The sequence below is a fragment of the Caenorhabditis remanei genome, chromosome V, assembly GCF_010183535.1.
Source record: "Caenorhabditis remanei strain PX506 chromosome V, whole genome shotgun sequence".
NCBI lineage: Eukaryota > Metazoa > Nematoda > Chromadorea > Rhabditida > Rhabditidae > Caenorhabditis > Caenorhabditis remanei.
The window spans coordinates 5,214,987-5,228,332 of record NC_071332.1 but is presented as its reverse complement, the minus strand read 5'-3'; the positions used below and the strand labels follow the sequence as shown (position 1 = coordinate 5,228,332).

The window sequence follows — 13,346 nt, the reverse complement described above, 5'->3', positions numbered from 1 at the left end:
ATATAGCGATGTGGCAAAGCTTTTTTTATCCGAAGGAATGCACGTTTTAAAATTATAACAATTTTATAATTCAACATACATATAAATCGTTTTTCTGTTGTTTTAGTTATGCTCATCTCTACTCAACTATTTTTCAGATAAAAATACAATTTCAGCTATTTAGAAAAGTTTCGGTTTTTATTATCATAATTTGTATTGTTGATAAAATTTTATGAATAAGCACTCTCTTAGATATAAGTTATTCAACGGAAAAGTGAAGATTTACAGCAATACTCAAAACACGATGTTTCAACAAAATTTAAACACTGTTGGTTTCAAAGTACTACAAGAATAAAGATCAATGTACACAAACGTTATTTTCTGGTTAGTTTCTAGATAATTCAACTCGAACCTACCTTTAAAATTTCTGTAGAATGTGGTCAGCTCTTACAGAACATCCAATTTCCAGGAATCTGGTTACTGATCAAAACTTATCCGAACACTTCGATTTGTTTGATGTAGTACCCATGTTCAAACAGTGATTGCAAAATATATAGTTGTTAAGGCCCGTCTTCAAAAAAGTACAATTTTTTTCCCTTTTCCCAATTCTTCATTAAAATTTTAAAATTTTTGATAACAATTCAAAATGTTTTCAAATCCTGAATCATAGTCGAAAGTTTGACTTTTTCGCGTAAAAAATTCAAAGTGTTCAAAAAAAATCGAAAACATTTGAATTTTGAATTTTGGCGCCAAAATCCGAGACTCGGTTTTTCTGACAGTCCGGGCCTTGACAACTATGGCAAAATACATATTCCTGGTTCTATCTCATCAACTTCTCAAGAATCTCCAATGGCACCCAGACGGCACATCCGACATGTTGATTCCAATGAATCCCAATTCAACAACAAAGTTTCAATGTATTTTTCAGTTTTACACGTTTGTCTCACTTTTCGCATCATCGAATTTCTAATAAACAATATCTAGATTCTCCTGACAAGTGAGAGGAATCACGTTTCATGTTCTGTCTCTTGTTATCTCCATTATCGGAATGTCAAGGATTTGTGCGAAATCCAGAAAATGTTAATTTTCTGAACAGATTCAAAAGTGTATTCATCTATTCTCTTTTGCAAAACGACCCCGGGCACGTGCCCACTTGCGTCCACACATTTCCCATCTACTCGGCAGTTCGTTTTGGAGTAAACAACTCTTTCTTTTTTTTCGCTCGTCGATCTCTTCCACTGGCCTTGCCTCCTCCTCCTCCTCTTCTTCTTGTCATGTGTTTTTGTTCTGTTTTCCATTTTCTCCTCACCATTTTCCATTCTGCTGCCTCTACCGTCCTTGTGCTCTCCATTTTTGTTTTCAACTGACGGCGAGACGCCCTCCTTCATCGTTCGTCCTCGTCTCTGCCATTCAGTCAGCCGATTTCTTTCGATTTGCACACACGCAGAGGTAGAAAAAGTCGAATTAAGCTTTTGGGTACACATTTTAAAAGTTTCGCTTAGAACTTGTCATTGATATAGTATCAGTTACATTCTCTCCAATACCATGTGTCTAGATTTTGTATTTCCGTCTGCAAGTTCAAATCAGGTAGATATTCTATGTTACCGCTCCTCTCAAGAATTATCCCGTCTCTTAACACTTTCTTATCTTTCTAACTATCGCCCGATCCCTTCAAAACTCTCCAATTTTCATTCCAGCAACCAAAAAAGTTCGACGAAATGACCACTTCTCTCATCCATATGGCCAACAACCTGGATGCCTCAACCGAGGAAATCTCACTCAACTACGTTCTTCTCGGACGTCCTCATCACGAGAGAGTCCAACATCATCCGAGTTACATGGAGATGATCAAGGTGGGGGCGTTTCTGAGTTCAGAATAGGGATTACTGTATTTCTTCTTTCTTCAGGGCGCCATCAGCGCCATCGACAACGGAAAAGGAAGCAGCAAGGCGGCGATTCTCAAATACATCGCTCAGAACTATCACGTCGGAGAGAACCTTCCGAAAGTATGTGCTTTGGTCAAAATGCAAGCCAGACATGCACTGAATGTTTACACCTAATTCTTATACCACATGAGCTATAATATGCTCCAATTTTGTAGTTCTTTTCTGATTCTTCATTGATATTTTTTTTCATTTTGCCAGCTAGAAAAAAGAAAAATATATCAATGAGAAAAAACATCAAACATATGTTTTGTCTCATAAAAGAGGAGACCAAAGAGCAGAAATGTATCAACACCTATTTTTGTGAATAAGAGAGCTTTGATCAATTATTTATACCTAATCTTTAATTCCTTAACTCCAAGGATTACCATAAATCTATTTCAGGTGAACAGCCATCTCCGCTCCGTCCTCAAGAAGGCCGTCGACTCTGGAGACATTGAACAGGTGAGGGTGAAACGTTGAAACGTCCTTGCACTTGTTGTTTTGGACATTTCTGTTTCGGTCGTTGGTTCCTCACTTCTATTTTTAGGCACGCGGACATGGTGCCACTGGCAGTTTCCGCATGGGCAAGGAACGTGAGAAGAACATGCAAATTGTGGTTCCAGTCCAGACTCAACCGATGATGATGCTCAAGGAAGTTCGTCAGAAGTTGGAGAACGTCGCTGTCACCAAGGTTAGGAATTGAGTTGATAAGATGGAAATGTAAACATGTTGTTTATGAAACAGACAGACAGGTGTTGATTGTTAGACTGACCTTACCGATTTCCGGTTTAGCTGTGACATGTCGTTTCCTAACTGAGAAAATTCAATATTCAAAAGTAAAACGAGTGATTCCAGAAGGCTGACAAGAACCAACCATCCACCAGCTCCGCTGTCCAGAAGAAGGGAAAACCAATCTCTACCATGAAAAAACGTGGAGCCATGACCAAGAAGCGTTCCTCGAAGAACAAGATGGCTCCAAAAGCCAGAAGCCATGGACTCAAGAAAAAGAAGGTTCAAGCTTCAAAACCATCTGGCTTGGTTCACAAGGCTGCAAGACCAGAGGCAGCTCCATCGACCACCAAAATGGAGCTCCGTACCGGAACCAGAAAGAGCTACTGTTAAATTCTCCACTCGCTCCTCTCTGTTACATACATCTGTCCCCTTTTAATTTCCATCGCTCTCGTAACTTATTTTTCAGCTCGTTCTGTTTTTCGCATCTCAATGCAAAGTGCTAACGCACTTTCTGTTTGTTTTCTCTTCTCTTTTCTTGTAGATTAGTTTCTCTTGTACATAATAAAGTGTAAATAAATTCAGACGATGTTTCAGATATTTATGAATAAGCAATCAGTTTCTAGGAACACGTTCAAAGTGTGGAAGAGTCAAAGACTGGCTCATCATTCAGTTTTCTTTCAGGTGATGAAGTTGTGGAACCGAAATAATCTTTTAGAAAATCAAAGAATAGAAACTAAAACTCACGACTTGAGAAACGCTAAATTTGATTGTTAGCTAATAGAAAATTTAGTAATTTAGTTTTCCCAAAAATTTATACTAAAAAGTCGTTTAACTATGGCTTATTATGTGAGTAATTTAGTTGTTTCTCTATTATAAGGCAATCAGAAAACGGGAGTAGAAGGTGTATGCTGCCTCAAAAACGTTGATTCGATGTGTGCTATACATAACCTATGTCATATATATTTGTAATATTTATCCTTAGGAAAGCTATGAACAAATTTACGAAAAGTTATGTAGAGCTGTTGGTTCTTTAATCAACTTGACCAAGTTAAAAATAGCACAAAAGTCGAGGACTACTGAGAAAACCAGAATATGTATTTGCCAGTTAGGCTGTCGCGCCTCTGGCGCTGTTTCTCATAATCTTGCTAGGTGAATCCTTCCAAACTCGCGTAAAACATGTATCGTGTTCTGGTAATGATTAATTCAAAAATTATACTTTTTTTTTCCAAAATATACACAGAGAGTTGCTTTTCAGTCAAGCTGCGCCCTTCAGAAAGAGACTGTTCAACTTTTTCTTTTTTCTTGAAGTCAGATTAATATTGTTATTGTTTTAACACTGTCACATTCAAAACAATAATGTGAAAAGTTTTTAAGAACGCATGGCAAGCTTGTTACAGTAATTTATCGCCGTATCTTTTTTTTATAGCAAATAGAATATACCGTAAAAACTGTATTATAACGGAAACCTATAATGGAACGGCATGCTCAAAATTCACCACTAGCATTCTCCTGGATATTTTCTAAAAAATATAATGGCATGCCGTAATAATAGAGTTTTTACGGTAATCTTCAACCTGCCTGTCAACTGACTCCAGTTCAATTCAATATGAATTTTCTGCATGGCAAGTCCCTTGTTTTTTCTTCCCCCTAAATCTGGTTTTTCTCATTTTTTGTTAGTATGAACAAGACAGAAACCCACAATCTGACTTGTAACTGCTAAACCTGATTTGGATTGACTCGATATCCTCGATTAACAAAGAACTGACTTCCGATTTCTAAATCAAAATAAAGTTAGTGGGAGGCCATAATACTACACATAAGACACACTAAGGATGAAAAATTCTTTTTAGTTCATTTCATTCTTCCTGTCTGATCAAACACCTCCAATTTTTTTTTCGAATAAAAGTGAGGGTGGAGAGGACAATGAATTTCCAGACAGGAAGGAACCAAGAAGCAAGAATAGTGTCTGTTTAGGGAAATAGAAATGTTTTCAGAAAATCGGCAAATTTGCAGAAACGTTTCTAGGTTCCTTGAAAATGATTTATTTTCAGAGAGTCAGTTATGAATATGTTTTTGAGACTGAAACCTATATAAAGCAAAGGTAAGCAGAGAGGTCCCTATGTTCTAGACCAGTATTAGGTTTCTGAGAGCTGGAGTGCATTCAGCTCTTTTTTGTTGATTTTAAACATAAAGACATACCAATAAAAACTTCAACCAGACTGAGCTCTCAGCTAATCCGAAATGACAAATTTCTTGGATTCCACGACTTGAACAAAAACCATGATTTCCATGATATCATAACATTCCATATGACCCAATTCCATTACTTGAACTTGGATAATAGCATATACAACCCACCCGAAAATAATCTACGCCATCTGAAAACATATTGCACTGAAATAGCTTTGTTAAACTATTCCGTTTAAAACAGACTTGTCAAAAATCGGGCCGGCCCGGCTCCGACCGGATTCAAGAATGGGTACTCATTTTTAAACAAAAAAATTTCTGAAAATTTAGAGTAAAAGTGCTTAAATTAATACATATTCACCTTTTGATTACCAGGCCGAGAATATTTTTGATTTTGGCCCAGCCCGTGACAAGTCTGATATTTTCTGTTTTCTCGTTACCTATTTGTTGACTGTATTCTTTGAAAATCTGACCTAAATGTCTGAGACTCTTTTAATGAGATCAGTGATCTCTTAAATGTGAAATTCTATCCATTCGTCCTCCTATTTTTCAAATGTATTATGGACCCGTCCAAAATATTCCTCAAAAAATTTTACGTCATCTAGTTTTCCGATGACTTTTGAGTCCTTTCAAGTAGGCCTCCTAAATTGTTCTTCAATCTCTTCTCTTCTTATTCTTTCGATTTCATTCCAGTTTACTTTTCACTTCCCTTTCCCTTTTCCCTCATATCAAATTAAGAAATATATGGTCTTTTACTTTTCTACAAAAGAGAACATGATTCGTGGAGATTCTAGAATATGCACTTTTGCAAAACGACGTACCGCCCATGACCTAAACCAATACAAATACCCTTTGTCTCTAGTTTCATATTGTTCTGTTTTTTGTTATTTTTGAAAATGTTTTTGAAAATAAAAAAAAGGAGGTCCTCCCTGATCTCATCTTTGCCAAGACGAGACCTTCTTTTCAATTTTCAGAGATCCTTTCCAGATGTCTAGTTTTAGATTATGTACCTATAGTGTGCGTGACGGTTCAAAACACGTCTTCGCTTTTTTATGGGGCTATGGAGGTTGGTAGATTAACTATTATTTGGAGGCATCTTTTGGTGGAGAGGTCAACTTCAATGTCTTCCAGAAGATATTGTTATGTATCGCCCGTTTTATATACTTGTTTGATAGAAGCCAGATGGAGATTCCAGAAGAATCTTAGGTCTCGTACGGGATTTGTGTTTATCGATGTCCCAGTTGTCTGTGCTCTAGTCAAACCGAAATTTCATAACCGATCTGTGTATCATTTCATCCGGTTTTCTGACCCAAAAACCGAGAAATTCAAAAAAAAATTGATGGAAAACTGTCTGAAAAATTAGATTTTCGGTAAAAAAAATCTTGAATTTGTATGAAAACTGTAAGCATTTCAAAAACAGATGTCCAGAAACCTGTTTTGGAGTACAACATTTTAAAAAAATGAAAATTTTACCAGAAACTACCAAAATTTTCCAAACGGTCCTTTTGAAAACCAAAAAAAATTTTCGTTCACAAAACTTTTCGGATCTCCTATTTTCGACCATTTTGGATTTCTGTCTGTATGTCCGGAAGTCCACGTGTCTATCATTACCTCAATCGATCTGGTTTTCAGTCTGTGCGCTTAAATAATCACGGTACAAAACCATGACAAGTTCGCTAAACTGCTCCTCTATCTGTTCTCCTTAAACATAATATAAACTCCAAAATTTATTCTTTTAGAAATTACCAATATCAAATCTTTCGACCACCATTCTGTCTGATTTCGAACTTCTAACTGATGGTTCCCCCACTGACTCCACCATATTTTAACTTCTATAATCTTTTTTTTTGTTCAATTGGTCTTCTCATTCCGAAACCCTTGAATTCAACCACGTGCTGATCTCAAATCCCGAATCCTTGTTTTTTCAAATTTTGCTCCCAACTGTATCAAAAGATTAATTTATTAGTAATAGTTCCATCAAAAACCAGAACGACCTTCTCTATTTTGTGTATCAATTTAATCTGAAACCATACACTCCTGAAACCATTTCGTAATCTTTGAATGAATCCCACTAATTGAGGTTACGTAACAAACATCAGCTACGTGACTTTTGGTAGATTAATTCAAGGATACGCCCTTTTTGTGAATTAGGACACTGTTGATATGAGTCAGATGTTGTTGGAACCCTGAGAAAAATATTGAAAAAAATATTCAGATCCCTAAAATTCGTGAGCCATACCACCATAGTTTATTTTAAGCCATGTGAGCCAAAGTTCAAAATTTTGAAACATAAATAACACAAACTTTCAAAAAGTGAAATATGAGTACCTGGAATATAAATGTGCTTTTACAATTTTATAGTCTATGACTTCACTTTTATTTTCAAGTTTCTCTTGGACCTATTTTTGAAATGTTAGTACAAATTTATTCAGTATGACAAAAAAACGGCGTGAATGTTCAAAATCTCAACGAAATTGAGTAGAACGTTCGTGCACTGAGCCATTAACGCTCCTTATGAAAACTTTTAATAGACCGAATGAGATTGGAATAGAATGTTCAAAAATAAATACCGTATTCACAATAAACTTTTGAAAGCTCGGCGTCTGAACAATTGTGTCATGGAGATTTGGTTAGCACTATTCTATTTTCCGTGAAAGGCCTTCATAATTTTAGAGATTTTGTTCCAAACTGATTCTTTTATTAAGATGTGCGATCTTCCGGGTGCTCAAATAAGTGTCGAACTTTCCGAATCTTCCTCATAAATTTTCCATCTAACTAGGGAAGGATCCCAAGTCAAGATGGAGTTCCGCGTCAGGACTTATATGGTTGGAAAGCTTGAACTTTGAAAATTCCAAATCTGTTTTCAAACTTTGCAAAACGTCTCTGAGTATCGAGAAAATTGAGCTCAAAGTTTGGGCACTGACCCCATTTTTTAACCATAGGAAACATGAAAATCCGAATTGGAGGGTCATTCCTTTTGTCTTTCCGTAGTGTTTATCTAGTTTTCAGCGGTAGTAAGCTCACTTTTCTGCGAGGTAGTTCATTTTCCGTCACTAATTGTCTTAATGACCTCATCCATTTATTTATCGAACCTCCGTCTAATTACTTCGTTCATTTCCTGGTCTTTGCCCGCCTCCAGTAGACGTATTACTTGATCATTAACCCATCTTTCTCCTATCTCCAACCTTTTTTCTAGTTTACTCACTTCTGAAATGATCCAATGTTCTCCTCTATTTATTAACTCATTTCTTCTTTCAAAAATGTTTCCACTCGGTTTACTCTCTCCGGTTACGTAGGCATACACCCTCAACGTTTCTTTTTGTTTCGTTTAATCTTCTGTGTATTGTGCATTTCCAATTGATTGCCCTTCCCTCCCCATTCATCCCAGAATCTTGGTCGCTTTCTGGAGCTTTTTTGAGTGGGTGATCCTTCCTATTTATAGGTTCTTTGAGTCCATAAACGGACTTCCCCCTTTTCTTGTCGAGACGAGTTGTCTGTCCAACATTGCACTTTTCTCTTCTTCCGAAAGAATCAAAGAATAACTAGAAGACGTGAGAATTTGACTTGTTTTTGATATCTTTTAAGACAGTTTTCTTTTCTAGATCATCAGAACAGAACACTAGGTCTAGACAGGAAAAAACGATTTTTTTTGAAATTTGAGGATAAGGGATTTGAGATTGCTTATCCTACCAGTTCAATATTTTGTACGCATCAGGAAGTACAGTGCGTAGAATTTTCTGAGAAAGATAATATCTTTATTATTCGATAGACTCAAATTTACTTGATCAAGTCTCTTCTGGCAATCAGAAGTTACAAATTCTGTAACGTGGGCGACTGTTTGTTCCCGAATTGTAGGTCACAAAATCTTTGATCGAAACTACTGAGCCTGAACGATCATCAAGCGTTGTGCAAGTTTTTGGTCTTGAACCACTTTGTTTTGTAAACAAAGGGAAAACGTCAAAGTTGTGTGGAGTCTACTTTTTATGTAGAGATGGAACGAATAATTTCAGCTTTAAAATATGTAAAAACTTGTTTTGCCATTTTTTTGAAGGATAAGTGTCTTTACGAATATAAGCGATTCTTATTGTTTCAAAATGATAAATACTAGTCTGACCTGGGATTTTTCTGGCTTGAAGGGTCCTGGTAATGTTTTCGATGATTCCCAACTATCAATATTTCCAGACTGAAAAACGCATTACCTCTGCTTATTGGTTCGGAGGGTCGTACATCTTTAGGGGGAAATTCACAACAGCTTGAATTGGTTTCTAGATAAGATATCGAAAAGACGTTAACTGAAAAAATACAGTAGGATGTTCGCAGATCAGTTTAAGAAAATGTTTTTGTCAGTTGAGATATAATGCTTGGCCTCTTCGGATCATTTCGATTGTAAGGAATCAGACTGTTTCTTAAATTTTCAAAAGTTTTAATAGCTCCCGAACGTTCAATATCAGGAGGACCTTCCCGATTTTCCAAGCCAAAACTACTATTCATAGTTCCGGCGAGTCCAATGCGACGAGTCCATTTCCTGTGAGGTCACATTTATTTGCAAATAAATCAACAAATCATGTTAATGTCACCACAAATATCTTAACCTTCGTATCCTCCTAATTTTCAGTAATCCGGAGATGATGACGTGCAGATCTGAAAGTAGATTTTTCAGATTTTCACTAGAAGAAAAACTATAAATCTTTCGAACTTTCTTGAGATTTAAGAATTAAAAAGAGCCGGGTGGTACCCTCCATTTCCTGTTCATGTTTTTTGCCCACGCACAATGTTGGAAGATGGGATAATCTATAAAAAGTATCCAGTTAGTCATATGATATATCGCTCATAAAAGTTTCACAAGACAAAAAATTCTCTTCCTTATCCATAAAGATTCTTATGATGTCATTGGTAGATTAGAAGTCACTTTTTGAGCATTGTTTGTTGTCTGTACCCTATTTGAACACTGATCAGAAAATGGATCAGTGAGAGATGCAGAAATCAGAAGATGTTTATCAATGTTTTCTTTTATTTTTTTCTTCCAAAAATAGAGGAAACAGGGAAATCTTTTTCTAAACATTAAAGAGCAGCTCTGTACCACTTGAACCATGGAACTCGTAACATCTGTTATGTTATCTGAACGTTTTTCTTCCTTTTAAAGAAAATTGATTTATATTTAATCTGATTATGTTCCATTTTCTGCTGCATCTTCTTGCTACTTCGTTTTTCTTACTAATTCATTACATGCCATCACCAGAAGTGTCCAAACGCTTCCGGGTGGACAAAAAAAGCACTATTAGATATCTGCACGGAATGTTGAATGAGTCCGGAGCTAGATGGGTCGGTCAAAGATTCGAATGGGATAGAAGTGCAAATAGTGCACGTCTTGAAACTTTATTTATGTAGATTATGTGAGGTTTGGGAAATCAGAAGAGTAAAGAATAGACTGGTGTCGTGGTTAATGATCGAGGGTTTTGAGACTTTTTTGAATGTTGTGAATGGCATTTTTATTTTGTACTGTTGTTTCTCACAGGCTCATCTGAGGAACCACAATGTCCTAGTATTGTCCAAATATGTAAAAAAAAAAAGATAACTGAGAGTCGACACTCACCCAATTAAAAAAAAGGGCTGCATTTAATTTTTTTTAAATGTGGTACAAAATGAGCCCGTAGAACCAGGACATTTCTCTGAAATAACTTTTTTGGACCAGTATCATCGTCTCTAAGATAACTGAGTCGATACTCAGCAAATTGGGAAGAAAAAAAAGCGCTGTAATTAGTTATTGAGAATGTTTGTGGCATGCAAGCCGCTGGAACGTAAAAAAAACCATAAGTTATTGAAGTTATTGTGTTCTGTAAAGTTCAAAATCTGAAATTCTGAAACTGCCCATATACTTCACCTTTCGTTATCAACCAAATTCTTGGGAATTCAGTCATTATTACTTTTTTTCAATATCAACTTTTATATCTCTGTATAATGAACTTGCTACACCGAACCTGATTTTTTCAGTCAGCTATGACTAAACGTTCCCCCGGAGTTCAAAGAACCACAATACTATAAATTATTCACTCCATCTTCTTGAACTTCCACTAAGCGTTGCCCTTTCCAAAATGCAACATATAAACTTTTGAATGCAAATCCTCATGTCCACATTTAAAACCTATTACTACATACCACTTCCGATTCTCATTTCCTTTGCAAAACCAAATCGTGTTATGATTCGACATACATATCCACGGTAAAGAACGCCATCACAAAATGTGACGTCCTTCTCTCCAATTCCCCAGATAACATTTAATATATTAGAGAAATTGTTTTCTGTGCTTACGTCTGGAAGGTCCGATGGGACACATAAAGTATATATCGGATCAGAGGACACCGCGGAAAACGAAACAAATTTTTCAAAGGTTTCAAAGTTTTTTGACGTAGACAAACTTATGAAAAACCTACACGCAAGCATAAAAGGTCAATTGTAGACACTCTTTTTCGCCTCGTCGATTCCTTCATATTTTATTTTTTATGTAATTTGTCATTGAGTCATACTTCTTGGGGTCAAGCACACTTTGAACTTTTATATCCTTTTTTCAAGAAATTAAATGGATCGTTGAGCACTATAACTGCATGAATGATCAAACACTTCCTGATAATTGACCACCTTCTCAAGGTCCTTTTCATCTTGCACATCTTCCGGAGAGATAGGAAAAGAAGACACATCTCAAAAATTTATGCACTTTGACTTTATAATAGTAAATGTCAAGTGGAATTGGAAATCTTTTAAGTTAGTCTCCCCCCTGTAGGCTATAATGTTTGGAGTAGATCAGAAATGATCGAGACATATTTTTGGGAAATCAGTTTGTAGAGTTTGACCATCTGTTGGTGTTTGGTGACTGAAAAGTTCTATGGTACATCCTATCGTAGGTGTCTAGGGACATGTTTTTGCAAAAAAATAGTTTTACTTCCATTGTGTCTCACGGAACCACGAATCAGGAACCAATTTTTCTCTTCTTTTTTTTTTGGCACCTATCATGTGTAGATGTTTCACTTTGTTCTTTATTAACTTAAGAAGATAATTTTCTAATCAAACCCCCATTTTCTTTGAACATAGATGCCAAATTTTGATAAAGAGCAATTGACACATCACTATTTTTCAAAAACACTTACTATTGGATAATTTGGTTCATTGCTCCCCTCCCAAAAACATTAGTGGCATGGCTCATCTTATCAAAAATAGAATCTAGGACACGCGGGTCTCTCAAATTTGGTCCGGAAACGATAATAGTGGACTCCTGACTCAGTGTTTCAGGAGACTCTCGACTGCCTACGATTTCCGATGAGCGGATATTTGAATGTCTAACAGTTTAGTTTCAATATTTTCTGATGAGACGGACATCAGCCCAGCCCAGCATCTGTAGATATTTTGAATTTGTTGAAATCATTTTATTAAAAATGCGCGATTTCTGTGAAGTTTAAAAAAATATATCTTCGCTCTATTTTATCTTCACACTGAAAAATATAGCTAAGCATTCAGAGGAAACGAATAACAATAATTGAAATTGCGCATGTTCAATGAAATTTAAAAAAAAACTTTTCAAATTTGTATGCCGGGCCGGGCCAGAAAATTTTTTCAGTTGGCCCGGCCCGGAATTTCCTAACCCTGGTTAAACTTACGGCTGAGTTTGCGAAGTTACATCTTAGGCTGCCTGAAAACAGGCTACAGATTCATAATCCTCATAGATTCAGCCTTAAAATCAAATTGCCATGTGTGCAGCCCCACTGAACCCCAACCGTAACCAACCCACATCTGAAACGTAAAACAGTTTCTCTTTCGACCTCTATAACCTCTACGTGTCATTCCTAACCCACCCTGCTAACTCTGAGATCAACCTTCCCCTATTCTCTATTCAAGTACTTTTTTTCGTGTCCTTTGTGACGTAGGTCTCTTTTTCTCCTTCAACTCCAGACACATATCTCTTGAAAAGGGAATGTGCATCCGAAAACTTAAATATAGATCACTGGCATACATACACGTGGTGTGGTAGTGGGAATTCTCAATGAGGAGAGAAATGTTTCAGAAGGTTTTACTGGAATACTTGTGGGCGACACTCTCTAGGTGACAAATGGTTAAAAAAATGACGATGACATGTTTTATTAATTGTTCCGGGTTTTCCTCCATCAGTTCCAGACCATAATTAATGTCAGACAGGTCAAGCACAAGACTACATAGAGGGGGTCCAGTTTTCAATTAAATATTCATCAGAACATGCTTTTTGAGAGTTTTTTTTAATTTGGACTTCCCACGTGTTCCTTTTTCAGAAAAATTTTGTGGGAAAAAGGGATCTATGGAAACTTCTAGTCAGAAAAAAGTAAATTAGTCATGTAGGTAGACAGGGAAATGTCATATCAATCCTCAAAGGAGCGGAAGTCTGAAACAAACAGTGTGTTCCGTAGTTTTCATGTTCCTGGTCTGAAGATTCCTACAGTAAACTTGTATAGCCACTTCAATTCATGGCTAGCTTCATGGCAAAGTTAGAATGAAGTGCT

General features: G+C 36.4%; 1 protein-coding gene across 1 annotated transcript; it reads left to right on the top strand.

Moving 5' to 3' along the window:
• Positions 1–1,697: 1,697 nt before the first annotated feature.
• On the top strand, positions 1,698–3,026 carry GCK72_017410 (uncharacterized protein; the record flags this gene model as incomplete). Its single annotated transcript, XM_003102291.2, has 5 exons — positions 1,698–1,832; positions 1,887–1,985; positions 2,307–2,366; positions 2,452–2,595; positions 2,760–3,026. The coding sequence occupies 5 exons, from the start codon at positions 1,698–1,700 to the stop codon at positions 3,024–3,026; spliced, it is 705 nt and encodes a 234-aa protein (XP_003102339.1).
• Positions 3,027–13,346: the final 10,320 nt, after the last annotated feature.